Source organism: Salvelinus fontinalis, chromosome 9 (genome assembly GCF_029448725.1).
Source record: "Salvelinus fontinalis isolate EN_2023a chromosome 9, ASM2944872v1, whole genome shotgun sequence".
NCBI classification, from domain to species: Eukaryota; Metazoa; Chordata; class Actinopteri; order Salmoniformes; family Salmonidae; genus Salvelinus; species Salvelinus fontinalis.
The window spans coordinates 8,265,491-8,292,847 of NC_074673.1; the positions used below are offsets into that span (position 1 = coordinate 8,265,491).

At 45.4% G+C, this 27,357-nt stretch overlaps 1 protein-coding gene across 1 annotated transcript; it reads right to left on the bottom strand.

The window, feature by feature from the left end:
• Positions 1–866: 866 nt before the first annotated feature.
• On the bottom strand, positions 867–26,401 carry hal (histidine ammonia-lyase). The gene is made up of 20 exons (XM_055933263.1): positions 26,110–26,401; positions 25,840–25,900; positions 25,507–25,534; positions 25,342–25,416; positions 24,750–24,822; positions 24,264–24,330; positions 24,135–24,172; positions 23,761–23,886; positions 18,610–18,749; positions 18,278–18,325; positions 17,771–17,918; positions 17,107–17,202; positions 16,749–16,807; positions 16,566–16,646; positions 16,377–16,442; positions 13,252–13,417; positions 5,577–5,711; positions 1,954–2,062; positions 1,389–1,458; positions 867–1,266 (listed from the first exon to the last, which is right to left on the bottom strand). Exons 1-20 carry the CDS (start codon positions 26,354–26,356, stop codon positions 1,135–1,137), a joined length of 1,965 nt encoding a protein of 654 aa, XP_055789238.1. The 5' UTR covers positions 26,357–26,401; the 3' UTR covers positions 867–1,134.
• Between the last annotated feature and the right edge of the window lie 956 nt (positions 26,402–27,357).

Here is a 27,357-nt window from a genome sequence, read left to right on the forward strand (position 1 = left end):
CCTCGAAAATATAATTGGAATTTATAACAAAGTCAAAAACAAAGATTTTAACAAAGTCAAAAACAAACATTTAGCTGTTAGCTAGGCCCGTTGTTGTATTTTGAGACTAAATACGTTTTGTGGTTGGAATTGCAGTATGTATTTAGTTTGAGAATTTAGAAGTGAGCTAGCAAATTTTGACAGACTGGTTTTAGCAACATGGTCTGTGGAGAAAAAGTGAGTTTCATTATTTACATAATCGTTGTGATAGGACGATAGCTGTGTGAGTGATCGAATCAGGATCAAATCCTCTGTTCTCATCGAGCTCATTAATGATATAACGTTTATATTTGAAGATGGCAGAAACTAAGACCAGTCCCCTGGCACATCACACGGGTACAGGGTGTGGATTAGGTAAAGAGACTGGTACCCAGGCTAGCTTGTTCTACCACCAACTACCAAATCCACTTTAGCGAGGGCGTGATAAAAATTCAGTTGTTGGAAATTCATTGTAGAATTTCAATGGGAACAGTTTAATGCATATTCCACAATAATTATGATCATGTTATTAGCACTTTATTCAGTGCTAAAATGTAAAGGATGCAACCTATTTTGCATAAACATGCAGAATACAGTGTGCACATGTAGGCCTTATGTTGTATAAATTACATTTGTTCAGAAAAATCTTCAGGTGTTGGTAAATTCCAGTAAAAACACATAAAACCACTGCCTTAGATTGACTGACTGTATTTACTGTTTAGATTATTCAGGTGGACATTGTAGTTTTAAATCACTACGTACATAGTAATTTCTGTGTACAATAAGTTCCCCAAATTACTATTAAATAAAGTATGTATATATGAAATAACTAAGGTAATAATAAGGCATAAAGTTATTGTAGTTTATTGAAAAATAAATTCACATTGCTTTTGTGAATAAAGTTTAATACATTAAATCAAGCTTTATCTAGTTTCCTGTGACGAATAAGATTACAAATCTACTGTCTAGCCTCAATCAATGTTATCCGACAACTCTTTGTTCAAAACTAGCATGGAATACATGATAATTATTGAAGCCGCTGGGGTTGCGGAAGGAAGAAAACATTTGTCTGAAAAACAGGAAGACAAAAAGCATATATTTAGACAGATGATGATTTCACTCAAGTCGGATGCGTTTCCGTGGTGATGCTGGGGGATCCAATGAGAAGGCAGTAGGAGAGATGGGGCGGGACTCAGGAAGAAGCTCCATGTTATACTTCTCAATGTATGGCTGAGCCACGTTCCACACCTGAATAACCACACAAAATACACAAACTTGGACAAAAGCGTGTGCTAAATTAACAATTTCATTTATTTAAATGAATAGAGGCTCAGAGTTATGACCCCACACTATTATGACCCCACACTTGCCTTCTGGTCTAGAAGAAGACGATGGACCGCCTCAATGTCTGGAGACATGAACCTATCCTTGATCCAGGGCCTGAGAAGAGGGGAGGCAGAGCGGGTGAGGTGAAGAGGGGGAGGCAGAGAGGGTGAGAAGAAGAGGGGGAGGCAGAGAGGGTGAGGAGAAAAGAGGTAGGCAAAGAAGGTGAAGAGAAGAGGGGGAGGCAGAGAAGGGGAGCGAATCGGTAGGAGGCAGAGAGGGTGAGGAGAAGAGGGGGAGGCAGAGAGGGTGAGGAGAAGAGGGGGAGGCAGAGAGGGTGCGGAGAAGAGGGGAAGGCAGAGAAGGTGAGGAGAAGAAGGGGAGGCAGAGAGGGTGAGGAGAAGAGGGGTAGGCAGAGAAGGTGAGGAGAAGAGGGGGAGGCAGAGAAGGGAAGCGAATCGGTGGGAGGCACATAATGAGGGGAAGAGGAGGCACAGAAAGAAGAGGGACATTGGATAAATATTAACCAACTTTGTCAATCATTTCAGGGGAATGAGACATGTGTTGTGTGCGTTACATTGTGTACACACTGCCCGGATCTGTTTGACTTACTTGACTACGCTGCGTACAAGGTCATAGACCTTCTCCAGTGGTGTTGTAGTACGCAGGGGGCGGAGGAACTCAATTCCCTGGCAGGCAGCTAGCAGCTCGATTGCTAGGACTGACGAGGGGGAGAGGAAGGGACAGGTTATGTACCAATTGTGGACCCTCAGAATAACACTTTATTCACATAAATAAACACATTTTTTTGATTGGAAAAGTATCATCAACAACAGTATTATACAAGCTATTATATAGGACAACATCTAATACAAATTTTCTTGTATTTCTTAGTAATGTTCAATGCATAGCAATATACCAAAATAGAGACCAAAAAAGCCAAAAGTTCCTTTTTGACATAGAGGTAAAAAGTATTTTAAATGTCCAGTGCAGTCAAAAAAAACATGATTTTCCTGTGTTGTATATATATTTCCACAGTATGAGGTTGGACTAATACTATGCAATTGTGAAAAGGATGATAATGTCCTTTTAGTGTAAGAGCTGTTTGTAAAAGGTCGCCTGAAATTTCAGCCTGTTTTGGTGGGATGGAGTTTTGACCGGCCTGGTGACATCACCAGTCGGTAAATTAGTTTATAGACCAATAATAGCTCGATTTCAGTTTCCCCCTCCCCATTCAGACCACTCCCAAAACCTAGCAACATTCTTGCTTGAGAAATATCTCTTTGCTAAGAAGCCATTTTTGTTTCTTTTTGACAATTTTAATTGAAAGCAATCACAGTACGATACTTAATTGTTACCCAGAAATGATCTGATATTACATTATATTTTTAACACTGGTTGAGCTCTCTAAATGTGGGCTAGTTTTTAAAACGGCCACACTGGTAGAAATCCACTTTTATTTAGCTGAAAGACGATGGCCAGAGTTTACACATGATGTTGCACAATGATTTAAGTCAACGTGCATTTCATCTCTAGGACAAGCCAATACGTTGAAATAGTGGCAGCAACTTCCTCTGGGGGTGTCTTTTAAATATCGCTGACTTCTTGTTTTTCTGTGTTTGCTTGAACTCCACTACTGCAGGTGTCAGTATCACCGTGAAGTTACATATTACCCAGAATGCCCACAGTCAGTAGAAGTAGGACATTTTCATAGTAACTGGGTAAATGTTTCCGAATTCAGATTAAGAAGAACAACCCTGATTACAACAGGTGTAGACCTTACAGTGAAATGCTTACTTACAAGGCCTTAACCAACAATGCAGTTTTAAGAAAATACCCCCCCCCCCCCCCCCCCCCCCCCCCCCAAAAAAAGTGAGAGATAAGAATAACAAATAATTATAGAGCAGCAGTAAATAACAATAGCGGGGTTATATACAGGGGGTACCGGTACAGAGTCAATGTCAATGTGCGGGGGCACCCGTGTCGAGGTAATTGAGGTAATATGTACATGTAAGTAGAGTTATTAAAGTGACTATGCATAGATAATAACAGAGAGTAGCAGCAGTGTAGAAGGGGGGGGGGGGCAATGCAAATAGTCTAGGTAGCCATTTGATTAGCTGTTCAGCAGTCTTAAGGCTTGGGTGTAGAAGCTATTTAGGAGCCTCTTGGAACTAGACTTGGCGCTCCGGCACCACTTGCTGTGCGGTAGCAGAAAGAACACTCTATGACTAGGGTGGCTGGAGTCTTAAACAATTTTCAGGGCCTTCCTCTGACACCGCATGGTATAGAGGTCATGGATGGCAGGAAGCTTGGCCCCGGTGATGTACTGGGCCGTATGCACTACCCTCTGTAGTGCCTTGCGGTCGCAGGCCGAGCAGTTGCCATACCAGGCAGTGATGCAACCTGTCAGGATGCTCTCGATGGTGCATCTGTAAAACCTTTTGAGGATCTGAGGACCCATGCCAAATTTTTTCAGTCTCCTGAGGGGGAATAGGTTTTGTCGTGCCCTCTTCACAACTGTCTTGGTGTGCTAGAAAGATGTTAGTTTGTTGGTGATGTGGACACCAAGGAACTTGAAGCTCTCAACCTGCTCCACTACAGCCCCGTCGATGAGAATGGGGGCGTGCTCGGTCCTCCTTTCCCTGTAGTCCACAATCATCTCCTTTGTCTTGATCACGTTGAGGGAGAGGTTGTTGTCCTTCCACCACATGATCAGTTCTCTGACCTCTTCCCTATAGGCTGCATCATCGTTGTCGGTGATCAGGTATTCCACTGTTGTGTCATCAGCAAACTTAATGATGGTGTTGGAGTTGTACCTCATGAGTGAACAGGGAGTACAGGAGGGGGCTGAGCACACACCCCTGAGGGGCCCCCGTGTTGAGGATTAGCGTAACGGATGTGTTGTTACCTACCCTTACCACCTAGGGGCGGCCCATCAGGAGGTCCAGGATCCAGTTGCAGAGGGAGGTGTTTAGTCCCAGTGTCCTTAGCTTAGTGATGAGCTTTGTGGGCACTATGGTGTTGAACGCTGAGCTGTAGTCAATGAATAGCATTCTCACATAGGTGTTCCTTTTGTCCAGGTGTGAAAGGGCAGTGTGGAGTGCAATAGAGATTGCATCGTCTGTGGATCTGTTGGTGCGGTATGCAAATTGGAGTGGGTCTAGGGTTTCTGGGATAATGGTGTTGATGTGAGCCATGACCAGCCTTTCAAAGCATTTCATGGCTACAGACGTGAGTGCTACGGGTCGGTAGTCATTTAGGCAGGTTACCTTAGTGTTCTTGGGCACAGGGACTATGGTGGTCTGCTTGAAACATGTTGGTATTACAGACTCAGACAGGGAGAGATTGAAAATGTCAGTGAAGACACTTGCCAGTTGGACAGCACATGCTCAGAGTACATGTCCTGGTAATCCGTCTGGCACTGCGGCCTTGTGAATGTTGACCTGTTTGAAGGTCTTACTCACACCAGCTGCGGAGAGCGTGATCACACAATCGTCCGGTACAGCTGATGCTCTCATGCATATTTCACTTTTACTTTCCTCGAAGCGAGCATAGAAGTTACTTAGCTCGTCTGATAGACTCGTGTCACTGGGCAGCTTGTGCCAAGCTTGTAGAGTCATACCCAAGAAGACTCCAGGATGTAATCGCTGCCGAAGGTGCTTCAACAAAGTTCAACAGAGGTGATATTTCAGGATTTTTTTAATATTTTTTTTTTTAAACTATATTTTTGCTTTGTCATTATGGGGTATTGTGTATATATTGATGAGGGGAAAAAACTATTTAATCAATTTTAGAATAAGGCTGTAACGTACTAAATGTGGAAAATGTCAAGGGGTCTGAATACCTCCCCGAATGCACTATACATCAGTACACATCATTTACTTCTGTTTGTTTGCTACTCTCTATTTACATTAAATGCTCAAAAGCAGATAACTTTGAGGTTTAGTGACCAATATAGTACACAGCTCGTGTCAGAAAAACTATTCACCAATTAATTGCGACCTTGCGCAGACAATTCCCACCCCAGGCTAGAACTAATTAAATTATTTTGTTGTTTTTTCCACTTTGTGTGTGAACCCAGCCCCAAAAATATTTCTGTGTGAATTTCACAGAAAGAAATCTTGACAGGTAACTAATTAATATCTAGTATCAAAATATTGCTTCTTTTCAACTGTAACAAATAATCAAGACGAATATCTACTGTATCAAATCCAAATCAATGGTTAGTTTCCCACCTTGTTCCACATGTTCCACCACCCTCAGGGCTTTCCTGGCGGCCCAGCCTCCCATGGAGACGTGGTCCTCTGTGGCTGCGCTGGTGGACAGGGAGTCCACTGAAGACGGGTGGCACAGCACCTTGTTCTCTGATACTACACAAGTGAAACAGGATATAACGATTTAAAAAAAAATAATGAATTTAGGAGTAATGTTTCGGACACGTTTCAGCCATCAAGCCTTTGTAGACAATTTTACAAACATTACAATACATTCACAACACACTGTGTGCCCTCAGGCCCCTACTCCACCACTACCACATATCTACAGTACAAAATCCATGTGTATGTGTGTGTATAGTGTGTATGTTATCTTGTGTGTGTGTATGCATGTGTCTGTGCCTATGTTTGTGTTGCTTCACAGTCCCCGCTGTTCCTTAAGGTGTATTTGTATCTGTTTTTAAAAATCTAATTTTACTGCTTGCGCCAGTTACTTGATGTGGAATAGAGTTCCATGTAGTCAAGGCTCTATGTAGTACTGTTCGCCTCCCATAGTCTGTTCTGGACTTGGGGACTGTGAAGAGACCTCTTGTGGCATGTTTTGTAGGGTATGCATAGGTGTCCGAGCTGAGTGCCAGTAATTCAGACAGACAGCGCGGTGCATTCAACATGTCAATACCTCTCAGAAATACAAGTAGTGATGAAGTCAATCTCTCCTCCACTTTGAGCCAGGAGAGATTGACATAAATATTATTAATATTAGCTCTCTTTTTAGGCAGTTAAGTCACATGAATTGAGAAATTTAGTCACATGATTTCTCAATTTGCAATACGTTTGCCAATCCGGTTGTGCAGCCAGACTTATTGTCAAATGTCTAGGTGATGCAGGTAAGGCGGAGTCAGGACACAGAGATGAGTAAAAACCGTAACTTTACTCAAAAACAATATTCCACTAAGGAGTCAAATAATCCAGTTCACATAAACGAGACAACTTGACATGAACAAACACGCACAAAACCAAGGGGGAAACCAGAGGGTTAAATAGGGAACAATAATTATGGAATGGAAACCAGGTGTACAATGAAGACAAAACAAATGGAAAATGAAACGTGGATCGGTGGCTACTAGAAAACCGGCGACGTCGACCGCCAAACGCAGCCGTAACAAGGAGAGGGACCAACTTCGGCGGAAGTCGTGACAGTACCCCCCCTTGATGCGCGCCTCCAGCAGCGCGCCGACACCGGCCTCGGGGATGACCCGGAGGATGAGGCGCAGGACGATCCGGGTGGAGACGGTGAAACTCCCACAGCATAGAAGGGTCCAGAATGTCCTCCACCGGCACCCAGCATCTCTCCTCCGGACCGTACCCCTCCCACTCCATGAGGTACTGAAGGCCCCTCGCCCGACGCCTTGAGTCTATGATGGCTCGAACAGCATATGCCGGGGCCCCCTCAATGTCCAGAGGGGACGGAGGAACCTCCCGCACCTCAGATTCCTGGAGTGGACCAGCCACCACCGGCCTGAGGAGAGACACATGGAACGAGGGGTTAATACGGTAATCAGGGGGGAGCTGTAATCTATAATAAACCTCGTTCAGTCTCCTCAGGACTTTAAATAGCCCCACAAACAGCGGACCCAGCTTCCGGCAGGGCAGGCGGAGTGGCAGGTTTCTAGGTGCCTTGCACTGGGCGCACACCGAGCAGGAGGAAACATAAACCCTCACGTCCTTAGACAGGGTAGACCACCAGTACTTCCCACTAAGACAACGCACTGTCCGACCGATGCCAGGATGACTAGAGGAGGGAGACGTGTGGGCCCAACAGATCAAACGGTCGCGGACAGCAGACGGAACGTACAGACGTCCAACTGGACACTGGGTGGGAGTGGGCTCTGTATGTAACGCCCGCTCAATGTCCGCGTCCACCTCCCACACCACCGGTGCCACCAGGCAAGAATCCGGAAGTATGGGAGTGGGATCCGTGGACCACTCCTCTGTGTCATACATCCGGGAAAGTGCGTCTGCCTTAGCGTTCTGGGAACCTGGTCTGTAGGATAGGGTGAAAACAAAACGGGTGAAAAACATGGCCCACCTTGCCTGGCGAGGGTTCAGTCTCCTCGCCCGCCGGATGTACTCCAGATTGCGGTGGTCAGTCCAAATTAGAAAAGGGTGTTTAGCCCCCTCAAGCCAATGCCTCCACGCCTTCAGAGCCTTGACGACAGCCAACAGCTCCTGGTCCCCCACATCATAGTTACGCTCCGCCGAGCTGAGCTTCTCCGAAAAGAAAGCACAGGGGCGGAGTTTTGGTGGCGTACCCGAGCGCTGAGACAGCACAGCTCCTATCCCAGCCTCGGACGCGTCCACCTCCAATATAAATGCCAAGGAAGGATCAGGATGAGCCAGCACGGGAGCCGAAGTAAACAGAGCCTTCAGGTGACCAAAAGCCCTGTCCGCCCCAGCTGACCACTGCAGTTGCACCGGTCTCCCCTTCAGCAAGGAGGTAATGGGAGCCGCTACCTGACCAAAGCCCCGGGTAGTAGTTGGCAAACCCTAAGAACCGCCGCACCTCCTTTACCGTGGTTGGAGTCGGCGAATTACGCACGGCTGGAATGCGGTCACTTTCCATCTCCACCCATGACGCGGAAAAGCGGTACCCTAGGAAAGAGACGGACTGTTGGAAGAACAGACAATTCTCAGCCTTGACGTACAGGTCATGCTCCAGCAGTTGACCAAGCCCCCTGCGTACAAGGGACACATGCTCGGCGCGTGTAGTGGAGTATATTAGAATGTCATCTATATACACCACTACACCCTGCCCATGTAGGTCCCTGAAAATCTCGTCTACAAAGGATTGGAAGACTGATGGAGCATTCATCAACCCGTACGGCATGACGATGTACTCATAGTGCCCAGAGGTGGTACTAAATGCCGTCTTCCACTCATACCCCTCCCGGATACGCACCAGATTGTAAGCGCTCCTGAGATCCAATTTTGTGAAGAAGCGTCCCCCCGTGCATTGACTCTATTGCACTGGCTATGAGAGGCAGCGGGTAACTGTACCTCACAGTGATCTGATTGATACCTCGATTGTCAATACACGCGCGTAAACCTCCGTCCTTCTTCTTCACAAAAAAGAAACTTGAGGAGGCAGGTGAAGTGGAAGGCCGAATGTATCTCTGTCCCAGAGATTCGGAGACATATGTTTCCATAGCCGCCGTCTCCTCCTGTGACAGAGGATACACGTGACTCTTGGGAAGTGCTGCGTCTACCAGGAGATTTATCGCACAATCCCCCTGTCGATGGGGTGGTAGTTGAGTCGCCTTCTTCTTACAGAAGGCGAGAGCCAAATCGGCATATTCAGAGGGGATGTGCACGGTGGAGACCTGGTTTGGACTTTCCACCGTAGTTGCACCTATGGAAACACCTACACACCTCCCCGAGCACTTACGTGACCATCCCTTGAGAGCCCTCTGTTGCACGAAATAGTGGGGTCATTATAGGCCAACCAGGGTAGGCCCAGCACCACGGGAAACGCAGGAGAATCAATAAGGAAGAGATTAATTCTCTCCTCATGACCCTCCTGCGTTATCATGCATAGGGGAACGGTGGCCTCCCTAATCAGCCCTGACCCTAATGGTCGACTATCTAAGGCGTGCACAGGGAAGGGCATATCAACAGGAACAATAGGGATCCCTAAACTATGTGCAAATGAATGATCAATAAAGTTCCCAGCTGCGCCTGAATCTACTAGCGCCTTATGCTGGGATTGTGGGGAAAACTCAGGAAATTCTATGAACACAAACATGTGAGCAACAGGAAGCTCTGGGTGAGTCGGGTTCCTCCCAGCACTGACCAGCAGTGTGCCCTCTGCGGCCACAGGTGGTGCAGGGAATGACACCCCCCCCCCCCCCCCCCTCCGGTCCCCCTCAGAGCAGCACCTCCTAGCTTCATAGGTGATGGATCGGAGGTGCTGGCGGATGGAACGGACGGACCCCGATCCGGACGTCCGCGGGAGGCCAACAGGTTATCCAGCCGGATGGATAGGTCCACCAGCTGGCCAAATGTAAGGGTGGTGTCTTTGCAGGTTAGCTCCCGACGAACGTCCTCACGTAGACTACACCTGTAGTGGTCGATCAGGGCCCGCTCATTCCTTCCCGCGCCGGCGGCCAGAGTTCGAAAGTCCAGTGCAAAGTCTTGTGCGCTCCTCATCCCCTGTCTAAGATGAAACAAGCGTTTCTCCACTGCTCTCCCTTCAGGTGGATGATCGAAAACCGCCCGGAAGCTCATAGTTGTCCAACGCCGCTCCTTCCCTTCCCCAGACGGCGTTGGCCCATTCAAATGCTTTCCCAGACAGACAGGAGATGAGGGCGTTCACACTCTCGCGTCCCGAAGGAGCCGGGTGGACGGTAGCCAGGTAGAGCTCCAGCTGGAGTAGGAACCCCTGGCACCCGGCAGCCGTCCCATCATATTCGCTCGGGAGCGGGAGTCGAATCCCACTGGGTCCAGGTGAAGGAGGGGTGGACAGCAGTGTGGGTTGTTGTGGGAGCTGGGGTGATGATGATGGGGTTGCTGGAAAACCCCCCCTCTCCCATCGCTCCATGGTTTGCAGCACGCGATCCATGGCTGTGCCGAGACTTTGCAACATAGTGCTGCTGGACGCGCTCCTCCACAGGTAGAGGAGGGCTGTGTACACCTGCTGACTCCATTGGTTTTGGTGCAGGTTTCTGTCAAATGTCTAGGTGATGCAGGTAAGGCGGAGTCAGGACACAGAGATGAGTAATAACCGTAACTTTACTCAAAAACAATATTCCACTAAGGAGACAAATAATCCAGTTCACATAAACGAGACAACTTGACATGAACAAACACGCACAAAACCAAGGGGGAAACCAGAGGGTTAAATAGGGAACAATAATTATGGAATGGAAACCAGGTGTGTACAATGAAGACAAAACAAATGGAAAATGAAACGTGGATCGGTGGCGACTAGAAAACCGGTGACGTCGACCGCCGAACGGCGCCCGAGCAAGGAGAGGAACCAACTTCGGCGGAAGTCGTGTCACCTATTTACCATTCCTTTTGCCTCATCCCTCTCAACCATACCATTTTTCAATTCCTCATCAATTCACGTGGTTTTAACAGTTTTTACAGTCCTTTTCTTAATGGGTGCATGCTTAACACCATAGTACCCCTCAAAACTCGTCATTAACCTCGAGACCCTGGGTCTCGACCCCGCCCTGTGCAACTGGGTCCTGGACTTTCTGACTGGCTGTTCCCAGGTGGTGAGGGTAGGAAACAACATCTCCACCCCGCTGATCCTCAACACTGGGGACCCACAAGGGTGCGTTCTTAGCCCTCTTCTGTCCTCCCTGTTCAACCATGACTGCGTGGCCATGCACGCCTCCAACTCAATCATCAAGTTTGCAGACGACACTACAGTGGTAGGCTTGATTACCAACAACGACGAAACGGCCTACAGGGAGGAGGTGATGGCCCTCAGAGTGTGGTGTCAGGAAAATAACCTCACACTCAATGTCAACAAAACAAAGGAGATGATCGTGGACTTCAGGAAACAGCAGAGGGAGCACCCACCTATCCACATCGACAGGACAGTAGCGGAGATGGAAAGTTTTAAGTTCCTCGGCGTACCCATCACGGACAAGCTGAAATGGTCACCACACAGACAGTGTGGTGAAGAAGGCGCAACTTCAAACTCAGGAGGCTGAAGAAATTTGTCTTGTCACCTAAAACACTCACAAACTTTTACAGATGCACAATCGAGAGCATCTTGTCTCCAGAGGGTAGTGAGGTCTGCACAACGCATCACTGGGGTTAAACTACCTGCCCTCCAGGACACCTACAGCACCCGAAGTCACAGGAAAGCCAAAAAGATAATCAAGGACAACAACCACCTGAGTTCACCCTGTTACCATCCAGAAGGCGAGGTCAGTACAGGTGCATCAAAGCTGGGACCAAGAGACTGAAAAACAGCTTCTATCTCAAGGCCATCAGACTGTTAAACAGCCATCACAAACATGGCTGCTGCCAACATACTGACTCAATCTCTAGCCACTTTAATAATAAAAAATTGGATGTAATAAATGTATCACTAGTCACTTTAAACAATGCCACTTTTTTTTTTTTTTTTTTTTTTTTGAATCCCCTTTTCTCCCCAATTTTCGTGGTATCCAATCGCTAGTAATTACTATCTTGTCTCATCGCTACAACTCCCATACGGGCTCGGGAGAGACGAAGGTCGAAAGCCATGCGTCCTCCGAAGCACAACCCAACCAAGCCGCACTGCTTCTTAACACAGCGCGCCTCCAACCCGGAAGCCAGCCGCACCAATGTGTCGGAGGAAACACCGTGCACCTGGCCCCCTTGGTTAGCGCGCACTGTGCCCGGCCCGCCACGGGAGTCGCTGGAGCGCGATGAGACAAGGATATCCCTACCGGCCAAACCCTCCCTAACCCGGGCGACGCTAGGCCAATTGTGCGTTGCCCCACGGACCTCCCGGTCGCGGCCGGCTGCGACAGAGCCTGGGCGCGAACCCAGAGACTCTGGTGGTGCAGCTAGCACTGTGCTCTAGCAGTGCTCTAGACCACCGAGCCACCCGGGAGGCCGAGGAACAATGCCACTTTATGTAATGTTTATATACCCTACATTACTCATCTCATATGTATATACTGTACTCTATACCATCTACTGCATATCGCCTATGCCGCACGGCCATCACTCATCCATATATTTATATGTACATATTCTTATTCATTCATCACTACTCTGGACGGTTCTGACTTAGAATATGTGGACAACTACAAATACCTAGGTGTCTGGTTAGACTGTAAACTTTCCTTCCAGACTTACATTAAGCATCTCCAATCCAAAATTAAATCTAGAATCAGCTTCCTATTTCGCAACAAAGCATCCTTCACTCATGCTGCCAAACATACCCTCGTAAAACTGACTATCCTACCGATCCTTGACTTCGGCGATGTCATTCACAAAATAGCCTCCAACACTCTACTCAGCAAATTGATGCAGTCTGTCACAGTGCCATCCGGCCCTCGCTTCATATTCGTTGCCAAACCCACTGGCTCCAGGTCATCTATAAGTCGTTGCTAGGTAAAGCCCCACCTTATCTCAGCTCACTGGTCACCATAGCAGCACCCACCCGTAGCACGCGCTCCAGCAGGTATATTTCACTGGTCACCCCCAAAGCCAATTCCTCCTTCGGCCGCGTTTCCTTCCAGTTCTCTGCTGCCAATGACTGGAACAAACTGCAAAAATCACTGAAGCTGGAGACTCATATCTCCCTCACTAGCTTTAAGCACCAGTCAGAGCAGCTCATAGATCACTGTACCTGTACATAGCCCATCTGTAATTAGCCTATCCAACTACCTTATCCCCATACAAAACCTATTGTATGACCTCTTATACACTATATTAGACCCAGCCTTTGGAACTTTGGCTTAGATATGGCTACTGTGATCACTACATCTGATGGATCTGGATACTGCTTTAAAGCTAACTTCTGCAGCATTAGTAAAGATGTGATCAATACATGTTGATGGGTGTGTTTAAATCTAAGTAATACTTTATTTCTCAGTGATAGCCTTCTTTATCACACAATGGGGTTTACTACTGGGCACCCAAAGATGTAATTACATACGTTAGTAAGAGCTGATCCTTTACTAACCCAGGGAGGCAGCTGTACAGTGTGCGATCATGAATCCAGAGTTGAGCCCTCCCTCGTTGACTAGGAAGGCTGGCAGCTCACTGAGAGACGGGTTACACAGACGCTCAATCCTCCTCTCACTGATGGCTGCCAGCTCATGGACACCTATAGCCAAGAAGTCCAGGGCCTAGAGACAGAAAGAGAGAGAGAACAATAGAGGTATAGGACTCATATCAAATCAAAGTGTATTGGTCGCGTACACAGATTTATACATATTTTTACACAGTTGAAGTCGAAAGTTTACATACACCTTAGCCAAATACATTTAAACTCAATTTTTCACAATTCCTGACATTTAATCATAGTAAAAATTCCCTGTCTTAGGTCAGTTAGTATCACCAGTTTCTTTTAAGAATGTGAAATGTCAGAATAATAGTAGAGAGAATAATTTATTTCAGCTTTTATTTCTTTCATCACATTCCCAGTGGGTCAGAAGTTTACATACACTCAATTAGCAATTGGTATATATTTGGAAATATATTTTCCATAACCCCAAATATTGTGTTTTCATCTGTTTGATGCTGGTGTACAAAACCGAAAGAAAAATATGCAAAAAACGAAACTTAAGAACAGGAAGCATAGAAATAGTGCCACATAAAACAGATCTACCTCTTCTTAGACTTGCTTTCAATGATAATTAAATATAATTAATTATAATAGAAATGTCTATACATTTCTCTGTGAATTTGGTCGAGTCACCAAAAAGTTCCATATTGCATCTTTAACTTTGACAGGTGTGTGGTTAAAAAGAAAGGCTTATACCAGGGTTAGCCAACTGGCTGTGAATTTGTGCACCATGTCTCCTAAAGGCCTGAACCAAGAGTTTGATATCAGACCATTTCTTCGAATTTGGCCCGTGGGTGGTTTTATTTGCCCCCCCCCCCCCCCCAACACTTTTTTGGGGTGGAATTTTCATTGTTGGACATAAAAGACTGTAAAAATAACAGGAAATCAACTCCAAGTGATTTTATGCAAAAATATAAACAAACCAGTAAAATGTTTGTTTCATGAGCTGAAATAAAAGATCCCAAAAACGCTCCATATTGTCACGCCCTGACCTTAGAGATCCTTTTTATTCTCTATTTTGGTCAGGTCAGGGTGTGACTAGGGTGGGCCATCTATGTGTTCTATTTCTTTGTTGGCCGGGTATGGTTCCCAATCAGAGGCAGCTGTCTATCGTTGTCTCTGATTGGGGATCATATTTAGGCAGCCTGTTTTCCACCTGAGTTTGTGGGATCTTGTTTTTGCATAGTTGCTGTCTAGCCCTGCAGAACGTTATGTTCGGTTTTGTATTTTGTTGTTTTGTCGGAGTTCAGTATTAAAAATCATGAACACTTTCCACGCTTCACTTTGGTCTCATTCATCTAATGCCGGACGTAACACATTTTCACAAAAATATTATTTCTCTCCAATTTTGTGCACAAATTTGTTTACATCCATGTAATTGAGCATTCCTCTTTGACAAGATAATCCATACACCTGACAGGTTTGGCATATCAAGAAGCTGATTAAACAGCATGATCATTACAGAGATGCACCTTGTGCTGGGGACTATAAAAGGACACTGTAAAATGTGCAGTTTTATCACACAACACAATGCCACAGAATTGTCAAATTTTGAGGGAGCATGCAATTGGCATGCTGACTACATGAATGTCCATCAGAGCGGTTTCCAGAGCATTGAATGTTCATTTCTCTACCATAAGCCACCTCAAATGTCGTTTTTGAACATTTGACAGTACATCCAACCAGCAGACTACAAGTAACCACGCCAGCCCAGGACCTCTACATTCAGCTTCTTCACCTGCAGGATTGTCTGAGACCAGCCACCCGAACAGCTGATGAAGCTGAGGAGTATTTGGGTCTCTAATAAAGCCCTTTTGTAGGGAAAAACAAATTCTGATTGACTGGGCCTGACTCCTGTGGGTGGGCCTATGCTCTACCAGGCACCCCTGCCCAGTTATGTGAAATCCATAGATTAGGGTCAAATGTATTTCAATTGACTAATTTCCATGTGAACTGTAACTCAGTAAAAAAAAAAATAATTGTTGCATATTGCATTTATATTTGTGTTCAGCTTAACTTTAGAAATCTGTTCCCAAGTGGAGGCTCGTCACAACATCAGCTCTCTGAAATACATTGGTATCGAGCATGTTAAGACTCCTAGGAGTGAGGAGATACTGACCATCTATTATTGAGAAGAGAATTGTATTGGATTCACCGTTTGTGCCCCATGTCTCCTAAAGTTCTGAACCAAGAGTTTGATGCCATTTCTAATATTAATATGTCACGCTGACTTGTCCTGCCATCCAGGTCTCAACTTGGTCATTTTGTACATGTATATTAGATTCTGTAACTACTACATGTGCCCATGTCATTGATAGAGATACACAAATAGTTTTTGGGGTCACTGGAATTATGTTTACGTTCACCGCGCCTCCTCGTAATGGTCATATGGCCGGGTATTCCAACAGTTTTCAACATAATCTTTTCTACTGTTGCCTAGGTTTTAACTTGGCCCCATTTGTATGCATATAATCCTTAAAGACCATATGTGCCTCTGTGATTAATTCTGATTGATTGTGCATAAAAGTGAATTGTTTCCACACCCACCGTGCTTCACGTGCGTAACGGTCATGTGAGGTGAAATGTGTACGTTTTGAGATGTGAGCACTCAGTTTGTTTGTTTGACCTGTCAATAAATCGGTGAATTGGGAGCTTTAACAGTGTCTTCTTGTTCTTTATTCATATTCTTTATTAGCCCAGCATCTACTGGATGTTTTTAAGGATGTGCGTATGACCACAAACTTTCCCAAGTATTCCCACCCATAATAGAGAGATACGTGATCGTATACAAATGCAGGTTTGAAATTATTATGTTTTAGTCAAACATTATATACATTTGCAGTGTATAAACATTATATCAATATGCAGTCTATAAATGATTTGTAGTTATGTTCTGGCCCCCCAAACATCTGCTCCAGGAAAAAATCATCCCTCGGCTGAATCTAGTTATACTATGTATTTTATCGTCTCACATAGTTCTAAAACTCAGGAATACTCAGTTCACCAGAAGCTTTTGATACCTTTGCTGGGTATTCTCCATGGAAGTTTCCTCCTGAGATGGTCTCTCCTCTCTCTGCAAACACCATCTGTTTCAGACATTTAAGGATTAAACTGGCACAGAAGGTAGAAATTGTCAAATTTGGTCAGGGGGTAATAATTGGTGAATAGTTTGGTCACACACACCACACACCACACACAGTGAAAGATACAGGGTTGTCGGTGGCGCTGTTGATCTCGGTGTTGATGATTTTCTGGGTAAAATCTATTGTGTCGTTCACAATACCGTGGACCTGTGGATGAAAAGACCAGGCTGAGTTGAGTCCTGACCCGGAGGGGAAACTCTGTGAACTAAATATGAAACTCTGTGACCTCTGACCCCTGTGTTAAGTCACCTGAGGACAGCAACGCATGGTGTAGGCATCCTGGACTCTGTCACAGAACCGATGGCTCTCTGTAGAGGAACAAGAACATGACTTTTATTGTCCAATTTATACTTTATCCCAACTCCTCCAAAAGACAGGCACACACACCAATGGACGCACGCACGCACGCACGCGCGCACGCACGCTTACACACACACACACACACACACACACACACACACACACACACACACACACACACACACACACACACACACACACACACACACACACACACACACACACACACACACACACACACACACACACACACACAGGTTGGAGCAGAGGGTCAGCCATAGTACAGCACCCTGATCCATTCACTCACCTGCGATCTCTGAGGGGTGGTGGTCTGAGTCCAGTAAGGCGCGGAACCTCATGGCCACTTCTATCTGTCCTGGATGGGGCCGCAGAGCGTGGATATCTAGAATGATGGAGGACTGAGTTAGCATAGCGTAGCTAAATCAGTCCTCAATCATGATGTTTTAGATCGGCCGTTGTGGTCGGCAGTTGGCAAAAGTGCTAGAAAATGCCAAAGGTGTGGTTGTATGTCCCTCAGTGATCACCTACACACACTAAAAATATATAACTTTTTTATTTAACCTTTATTTAACTAGGCAAGTCAGTTAAGAACAAATTCTTAATTACAATGACGGCCTACGCCAGCCAAGCCCGGATGACGCTGGGCCAATTGTACGCTGCCCTATAGGACTCCCAATCACGGCCGGTTGCGATACAGCCTGGATTCGAACCAGGGTGTCTGTAGTGACGCCTCAAGCACTGAGATGCTGTGCCTTAGACCGCTGCGCCACTCGGGAGTCCTTACATGCACTTACTGATCCCCTTGAGCGCCTCAGCAGGGTTAACTAACGCTAACTTTAGAGTGAACACTAACCCTCCATGCTCAAAGGCTTGGAAAGTCCCCTTGAAAACCTCCAGGGTGATTGGGTGAAAGCACACACATACACACGCATCCCTCCGTCTCGTCTCACCACTGTCGAAGGCCTTGGAGGTCCCCTTAAGCACCTCCAGGGTGATAGCAGCGATGATGTCCGCCTGCCTGGCGATGGCCTGGGCTCTCTCCACCGCCTCTGCCCCCAGAGACGTGATCATCTGGGTACCATTAATTAACGCCAGGCCCTATGGGCAGGGGAGAGACATGGCTTTTAACCCAATCCCCACACAGACATGCCCTTGGAAACCAGGGTTAGCCCCAACAACTGTGGTCCAGAGAGCTGAACTGAAGAAGAGTTGATCCAACACGAGCCCAGTGACATGCCAAATATAGGAGTCTCATCTCATCAAAACACCTATCTCAAGGACTGGAGTTAAACACCTTTGTTGTGGAAAATCAGAGAACATTCTGTTTTATCAGCAGCCATTTGCAAACTGATTGAAGTTGGTTTGTTGTAAATGGTACACAAATACACAGTGTGAACTCAAATCAACCGCTCCATAGAGTAACAAAGAACATGAATAGATGAGTGTGTTCGCTTTACCTCCTTGGGCTTCAGTGATATTGGCTTGAGTCCATGAGCCTCTAGTACCTGGGCAGAGGGATGAAAGGGGAAAAGAGGGGGAAAGCAAATGTAAAAGGTCAAGGGTTGTAGAAAAACAAACATGTTTTCTCATCTGACCTCTTAGTAGTCAGTCTACCACTGTGTTGATCCCAATGTCAACATTTTCACCGGGGATATTGTGCAATGTCCCAATCATCCAGGCTCATTGAGAAGTTCCAGTGACATCGGTTTGTTAGTTTTACAGTTACATGCTGTCGTTATAAGAATTTGTCCTGGTAAAATAGAACATTAAATGCAGTGACATGGCTTACGTATTTGGCGTCGGCCCATCCACTCTTGGGCGACCACATCTTGCCTTCTCCCATCAGCCCCAGAGCCAGGTGGGAGAGAGGGGCCAGGTCTCCGCTGGCACCTACTGTCCCCTTCTCAGGGACGAAGGACAGGCAGGACGCTATGAGGAGAAGACAATCAGAGATGTGAGAGATAGACCCGAGTCAACGTTTCCCTGTTTCTGTTTGTTTAACGTTGTTGTTGTTTTTTCAATGAAAGACTCTCTGAAGTGGCCCCTTCAATGGGAAGCAAAAGTAATGGAAGGAAAATAAGTAATGGAACCAAAAGAACCAATGGAAGCAATGGAAGAAAATAACTTACGGAACCAAAATAACATATGGAACCAATGGTTACTCCTAGGAGTGACATTGGATGGTCAGTTATCATGGTCAAGTCATATTGACAAAGTTGCTGTGAAGATGGGGAGAAGTACACTATATATACAAAAGTATGTGGACAACCCTTCAAATGAGTGGATTCGGCTATTTCAGCCACACTTGTTGCTGACAAGTCTATAAAATCGAACACATAGCCATGCAATCTCCATAGACAAACATCGGCAGTAGAATGGCCTTACTGAAGAGCTCAGTTAATTTCAACGTGGCACTGAAGTCAGTTTGTCAAATTTCTGCCCTGCTAGAGCTGCCCCGGTCAACTTTAAGTGGTGTTATTGTGACGTGGAAACTTCTAGGAGCAACAATAGCTCAGCCGCAAAGTGTTAGGCTACACAAGCTCATAGAACGAGACCGCCAAGTGTTGTAGTGCGTTAAAATCGCCTGTCCTCGGTTGCAACAATCACTACCGAGTTCCAAACTGCCGCTGGAAGCAAAGTCAGCACAACTGTTCGTCGGGAGCTTCATGAAATGGGTTTCCATGGCAGAGCAGCCGCACACAAGCCTAAGATCACCATGCGCAATGCCAAGCATCGGTTGGAGTGGTGTAAAGCTCGTCACCATTGGACTCTGGAGCAGTGGAAACGCGTTCTCTGGAGTGATGAATTCACGCTTCACCATCTGGCAGTCCGAACGGATGAATCTGGGTTTGGCGGATGCCAGGAGAATGCTACCTGCCCCAATCTCCTTCTCTTCATTCAAAGACTCAATCATGGACACTCTTACTGACAGTTGTGGCTGCTTCGCGTGATGTATTGTTGTCTCTACCTTCTTGCCCTTTGTGCTGTTGTCTGTGCCCAACAATATTTGGACCATGTTTTGTGCTGCTACCATGTTGTGCTGCTGCCATGTTGTTGTCATGTTGTGTTACTACCATGTTGTGTTGTCATGTGTTGCTGCCTTGCTATGTTGTTGTCTTAGGTCTCTCTTTATGCAGTGTTGTGGTGTCTCTCTTGTCGTGATGTATGTTTTGTCCTATATTTTTATATTTTTAATTCCCCATCCCAGCAGGAGGCCTTTTGGTAGGCCATCATATTTAAAAAAAAAAAAAGATTTTTTTTTAAATTACCTTTATTTAACTAGGCAAGTCAGTTAAGAACAAATTCTTATTTAGAATGACGACCTACCCCGGCCAAACCTGGACGATGCTGGGACAATTGTGCGTCGCCCTATGGGACTCCCAATCACGGCCAGATGTGATTCAGCCTGGATTTGAAGTGACACCTCTTGCACTGAGATGCAGTGCCTTAGACCACTGCCCCACTCTGGATCTTAAATGACTTGCCTAGTTAAATAAAGGTTAAATGAAAAATAAAAGAAAGAAAGAAAATGCATAGTGTCAACTGTAAAGTTTGGTGGAGGAGGAATAATGGTCTAGAGCTGTTTTCATGGTACGGGCTAGGTTCTTTAGTTCTAGTGAAGGGAAATATTAATCGATGTCGATGAGAATGGGGGCGTGCTCGGTCCTCCTTTTCCTGTAGTCCACAATCATCTCCTTAGTCTTGGTTACGTTGAGGGATAGGTTGTTATTCTGGCACCACCCGGCCAGGTCTCTGACTTCCTCTCTTTAGGCTGTCTCGTCATTATTGGTGATCAGGCCCGAAGCCATTCCTGCGTTGTCTTGGCTGTGTGCTTCGGGTCGTTGTCCTGTTGGAAGTTGAACCTTCACACCAGCCTGAGGTCCTGAGCGCTCTGGAGCAGATTTTCATCAAGGATCTCTCTATACTTTGCGCCGTTCATCTTTCCCTCGATCCTGACTAGTCTCCCAGTCCTTGCCGCTGAAAAACATCCCCACAGCATGATGCTGCCACCACCATGCTTCACCTTAGGGATGGTGCCAGGTTTCCTCCAGACGTGACGCTTGGCATTCAAGTACAATCTTGGTTTCATCAGACCAGAGAATCTTGTTTCTCGTTGTCTGAGAGTCCTTTAGGTGCGTTTTGGCAAACTCCAAGTGGGCTGTCATATGCCTTTTACTGAGGGTTGGTTACGTCTGGCCACTACCATAAAGGCCTGATTGGTGGAGTGCTACAGAGATGGTTGTCCTTCTGAAAGGATCTCCCATCTCCACAAAGGAACTCTGTCAGTGACCATCGGGTTCTTGGTCACCTTCCTGACCAAGGCCCTTCTTCCCCCATTGCTCAGTTTGGCCGGGCGGCCAGCTATAGGAAGAGTCTTGGTGGTTCCAAACTTCTTCCATTTAAGAATGATGGAGGCCACTGTGTTCTTGAGGAACTTCAATGCTGCAGACATTTTTTGGTACCTCGACACAATCCTGTCTCGGAGCTCTACGGACAATTCCTTCGACCTCATGGCTTGGTTTTTGCTCTGACATGCACTGTCAACTGTGGGACCTTATATAGACAGCTGTGAGCCTTTCCAAATCACGTCCAATCAATTAAAATTACTACAGTTGGACTCCAATCAAGTTATAGAAACATATCAAGGAGGATCAATGGAAACATGATGCACCTGAGCTCAATTTCGAGTCTCATAGGAAAAGGTCTGAATACTTATGTAAATGTGATATTTCTGTTGTTGTTTTTTAAAATACATTTGTAAACATTTCTAAAAACCTGTTTGAGCTTTGTCCTTATGGGGTATTGTGATGTCATTATGGGGTATTGTTTGAGGATTGATGAGAAGAAAAAAAATATTCATCCATTTTAGAATAAGACTGTAATGTAACAAAACGTGGAAAAAGTCAAGGGGTCTGAATACTTTCCCGAATGCACTGTATGTCTGTTACAAAAATATGTTCAGCCATTTTTGACACAAATATCTTCTGGTACTACTTGTTCAGGCTTTGATCTTGTCCCATCTTGATTACTGTCCGGTAACATGGTCAGTTGCAGCCAACAAAGACCTAGCAAAGCTGCAGCTGGTCCCAAACAAAGCAGCACACCTGGTCCTGAGCTGCACACACACCACTAACATCAACAATATGCATGATAGTCTTCCATGGTTGAGGGATGACGAGAAATTGACTACTCCTCTTCTAGTCTTTTGAAGAAACACTGTGCTGAAAATGCCCGAACCACTTGTATAATCTATTTGCATTAACTTACGACAAACATACATACCCCATCAGACCAGTGGAGGCTGCTGATGGGAGAGGACGGCTCATAATAATGGATGGAACGGGACGAATGGAATGGCATCAAATACCTAGAAACCATGTGTTTGATGTATTTCATACCATTCCATTAATTCCACTCCAGGTATTACCACGAGCCCGTCTTCACAAATTAAGGATCCACCAACCTCCTGTGTACCAGACACGCCGCTATGGGTTTCTTCACGGTACCCAATCCAAAAACAGATGTAATGCTTCGCTCAGTTATCTAGTCTCACGTATACTCCCTCTCCGGCCTCTAGGTCATCAGGCTGCTGATTATCCCGCACACCTGTCACCATCGTCACGCACACCAGCGCCTCGTGACACTCACCTGGACTCCATCACCTCCTTAATCATCTTCCCTATATCTGTCCCTCCCCTTGGTTCTTTCCTCAGGTGTTATTGACTCTGTTTTCATGTCGATGTGTTGTTTGTGTTTCGTTTACTTATTAAAAATATCCCTCCCGGGACTTGCTCTCAGCTCTCAGTGCACTCACATCTATAGAGAATGGAACGTATCGTGGAATGCTCTGCCACTAGAAGTTACAAAGGCAAAAAGCAAGCTTAGCTTTAAAAACAGATTTAAAAAAATAATAATAATTGTATCACAGCGTCTCTCCTTTTTCTAAAGATCTAATTTTTTTATTTATTTATTTTTTAAATAAATTTTTATCCCATTTTCTCCCCAATTTTTCATGGTGTCCAATCGCTAGTAATTACTACCTTGTCTCATCGCTACAACTCCCGTACGGGCTCGGGAGAGACGAAGGTCGAAAGCCATGCGTCCTCCGAAGCACAACCCAACCAGCCGTACTGCTTCTTAACACAGCGCGCCTCCAACCCGGAAGCCAGCCGCACCAATGTGTCGGAGGAAATACCGTGTACCTGGCCCCCTTGGCTGGCGCGCACTGCGCCCGGCCCGCCACAGGAGTCGCTGGAGCGCGATGAGACAAGGATATCCCTACCGGCCAAACCCTCCCTACCCCGGAAGACGCTATGCCAATTGTGCGTCGCCCCACGGACCTCCCGGTCGCGGCCGGCTGCGACAGAGCCTGGGCGCGACTAAAGATCTAATTTAACTGTACTGTACATAAGAATATGAATCGTGTGTAAATAGTATTTTTGTTGTTTCTTGGATTCTTTCCTATATACAGTTTAACATTTTATTTTAAATGTAATGTTATCTTATGTTGTTCTTGTCTATTACTGTTCTGTACTTTATGTATTTACACGTTTTAAGTGGACCCCAGGAAGCGTAGCTGCTGCATGTGTAGTAGCTAATGGGGATCCTAATAAACTAAACGGAACCAAAATAACTAATGGAATCAACGGAACCAATGGAACCAAAATAACTAATGGAACCAGCTGTACCAATGGAACCAAAATAACTAATGGAATCAACGGAACCAATGGAACCAAAATAACTAATGGAACCAGCTGTACCAATGGAACCAAAATAACTAATGGAATCAACGGAACCAAAATAACTAATGGAACCAGCTGTGCCAATGGAACCAAAATAACTAATGGAACCAACAGAACCAATAGCACCAATGGAATCAATGGAATGTAGGCTATCCCTGAGGTGAAGCTGAGGTGAAAGTCAGGGTTAAAGAGTTTACCGTTGAAGGCCTGGATCATTCTGTGCAGGGTTTCCAGGGAGATTCCACTGTATCCTTTAGCCAGGACATTGATCCTCAGCGCCAACAACATCCTGGTCCTTTCTGGGCTCAGTGGGTTGCCCACACCTAGACACCAGAGTGGAATGGGAAAGTTTCAAATGAATGAGGTCCTATCTATGGTATTATATGAGCCCCAAAACAAGACCAGTGAATATAAAAGAATGGATATATTCATAGCGAATATACAAGTATGACAAAAAGACAGACTTGCATGAATTAAAATCTGTTTTTTTAGGTATATGCTTTAGGTAGTGGAACACATGGGACAGTTAGATATTAGTACCTGTAGCTCGGTTATACATTAGGTCACTAACCTGCAGAGTGTGATCGCACCAGATTTTCCTGTAGCTCCCTAAGGGAATACAACACATGGACACATTGTAAGCAAACAATGCATCAATCTTATCAGACAATATTCAGAGAAAAAAGAGAAAGTACTATACTTGAGCTTGTGGACAGGAATGACAGTCCGGGCAAATTTACCAAACCCTGTAGTGATCCCATAGACAACTAGAGAGACGAAAGACGGTTGCATATAGGTCAATTCTCTGATGACAGTGGACAATTTGTTGCACTCTCGCACCCAGGATAACTTTAATCAGGTGTTACCATCACAGTCTATTGCATATTATGTTAAAATTAGTGCAAATTTCATTATAAATGTGGTGGATTGTCAACAGTATGGTTTCCAGATAATATATGCTAGTCTATAACCAATTTGACATATGTGTGTTATACTGTTATTCAGTGTTATTTGTTTCTTTTTCGATTGACCTTCTTCTGTTATGGGTACATGAATAGTTCCATGATCATCATGACAGGATTCTAACTTGGATTCTAAGGATTCTAAATTGGATTATAACTAGGATTCTAACTTGGATTCTAACTCGGATTCTAGGGATTCTAACTCGGATTCTAACTTCTCTCACCTTTGTTCTCCTTGACGATGGTGTCCAGAAGCTCTCTGGATTTCACAACTCCGTTCTCTGCCTCTGAGGTCAGCTGAAAGGTTAGGTACAGGAGGAAAGGAGAGGACAGGAAGAGAAAGATTGGGTAATGATAGTGTAACAGTATAACTTTACAGCGTCCCCTCGCCCCGACCCGGGCGCGAACCAGGGACCCTCTGCACACATCAACAACGGTCGCCCACGAAGCATTGTTACCCATCGCTCCACAAAGGCCGCGGCCCTTGCAGAGCAAGGGGCAACACTACTTCTAGGTTTCAGAGCAAGTGACGTAACTGATTGAAACGCTAGTAGCGCGTACCCGCTAACTAGCTAGCCATTTCACATCCGTTACAATAGGATCAGCACATCATGGACATGATAGCACAACTAGACTACAAGCTTGTTGATCATTACCTTAAATCTGTTTTTGGTGATCAACTGTTTATACGTTTTTTTTTTTGTTGAAACAGTTACAAAACGGGCAAATACAGACAACTTACTTTTTCCAAGAAATGCCTCAAAATGAATATATATATATCTAATAACCAGTGAAAAATCTGAAATAAATAATTACCTTAATCTTGTACAGACCCCGTCCTAAATTCACCAGGTCTGTCGAAGTCAGGCTGTTACCGTCTAGGAAAAGGTTCTGAAGAGAAGAAAGCACGTGTTGCTTATGAACTGATTAGATATGAATAAAATAGCATGTGAGGCAGTGTTTTACGTCAGTAATACTCACATCGTCGGATTCTCTGTATGCAGCTGTCCTGTTTGATAATGGTTAGGGATATGGACCAGAAATTACGCTATATTAACCCTCAAATGACTACAGCATAATGTCTCAATCAATAACTTAAGTACTCACCTGGCATAAGCAGTCTACTAGGACATATTCTGACATGGGTATAATGACTACCTATCTTCCATTTATGACTAGCTAATATGAGATTTATTAAAAAGATTGTGACACACATTTGCAGTCAAATTATACTCATAATCCAAATGCGTATCTGGTAAATACATTCAATTCCAACATTGACATGAGCAGTTCAATGTGACACAAGAAGGATACAGGTGTGAAACTCCAGGCTGGTATGGAATGAAGTCTGGAGACATGGTATCCCCTTCGATGGCTACAAATGGATTATATAAATCAATATATTCATATTAATAGACATTCTACCAAAAAAATACATAGGCTTTCTATTGTATTGCGCACTCAAATCCTATTCTATTGTAGACAATTCCATGTTTCCTGAAGTTTTCCAAGGGAGAAAATAAGTTATTCTGTCTACCTTCTAAGTGGTACCAAATTAAAATAAATTGAATGTAGACTAATTACCAATTTCGACGAAGTCATTGTCCTCGAGGACATCCTCTATGGTGTCATCGCCGTCCAACAGACCCTGTCCCTGGCACCTCCTCGCGACAAACCGAATGTCTTTCACCGCGTTGATGCCTCCGTTGTCGGGCTTGTTCTTGGTGTAGCGTTTGAGCGCCTCGTAGCCCAGCCACTGGATGGTGTAGGTCGGGTCGCGGCAGGGAACAGCCAGCCACTCGTCCCGAATGTGAACCGTATAGCGAGGCATGGCGCGTCAGTTAGGATTAGGTTAGTGTAGTGTACTAAAATGACTCTCGGGCGTCTTTCGCTATCCAAGGTACCAGGTTCAGGGGCCAAACAGGCAACAGCCAATCAGGGGTGCGCACGGGAACCACGCCTCATTGTTTAGCTTGTTCCAAGGTACAGTGGAATTTACTGGATTCATGGAAAACCTTGGTGCGTGTAGGTCCTACAGTCTATATACAAAAGTATGTGGACAACCCTTAAAATGAATGGATTTGGCTATTTCAGCCACACCCGTTGCTGACAGGTGTATAAAATCAAGCACACGGCCATGCAATCTCCATGTACAAACATTGGCAGTAGAATGGCCTTACTGAAGAGCTCAGTGACTTTCAACATGGCACAGTCATAGGATGCTACCTTTCCAACAAGTCAGTTTGTCAAATTTCTGCCCTGCTAGAGCTTTCTCGGTCAACTGGAAGTGATGTTATTGTGAAGTGGAAATGTCTAGGAGCAACAACGTCTCAGCCGCAAAGTGGTAGGCCACACAAGCTCACAGAATGGGACCTCCGAGTGCTGAAGTGCGGAAAAAACGTCTGTCCTCAGTTGCAACACTCACTACCGAGTTCCAAACTGCCTCTGGAAGCAAAGTCAGCACAATAACTGTTCGTCTGGAGCTTCATGAAATGGGTTTCCATGGCCGAGCAGCCACACACAAACCTAAGATCACCATGCACAATGCCAAGCGTCGGCTGGAGTGGTGTAAAGATCGCCGACATTGGACTCTGGAGCAGTGGAAACGCGTTCTCTGGAGTGATGAATCACGCTTCACCATCTGGCAGTCTGACAGACAAAACTGTGTTTGGCGGGTGCCAGGAGAACACTACCTGTACGAATGCATAGTGCCAACTGTACAGTTAGGAGGAGGGATAATGGTCTGGAGCTGTTTTTCATGGTTCAGGCTATGCCCCTTAGATCCAGTGAAGGGAAATATTAACACTACAGCATACAATGACATTCTAGATG

Coding starts and splice junctions, on each gene's coding strand:
- hal (XM_055933263.1), bottom strand. CDS start 26,356: ATGCCTCGCTATACGGTTCACATTCGGGACGAGTGGCTGGCTGTTCCC. Junction 25,417..25,506: donor CATACAGAGAATCCGACGAT/GTGAGTATTACT, acceptor TCTTCTCTTCAG/AACCTTTTCCTAGACGGTAA. Junction 18,326..18,609: donor GATGGGCCGACGCCAAATAC/GTAAGCCATGTC, acceptor CCCTCTGCCCAG/GTACTAGAGGCTCATGGACT.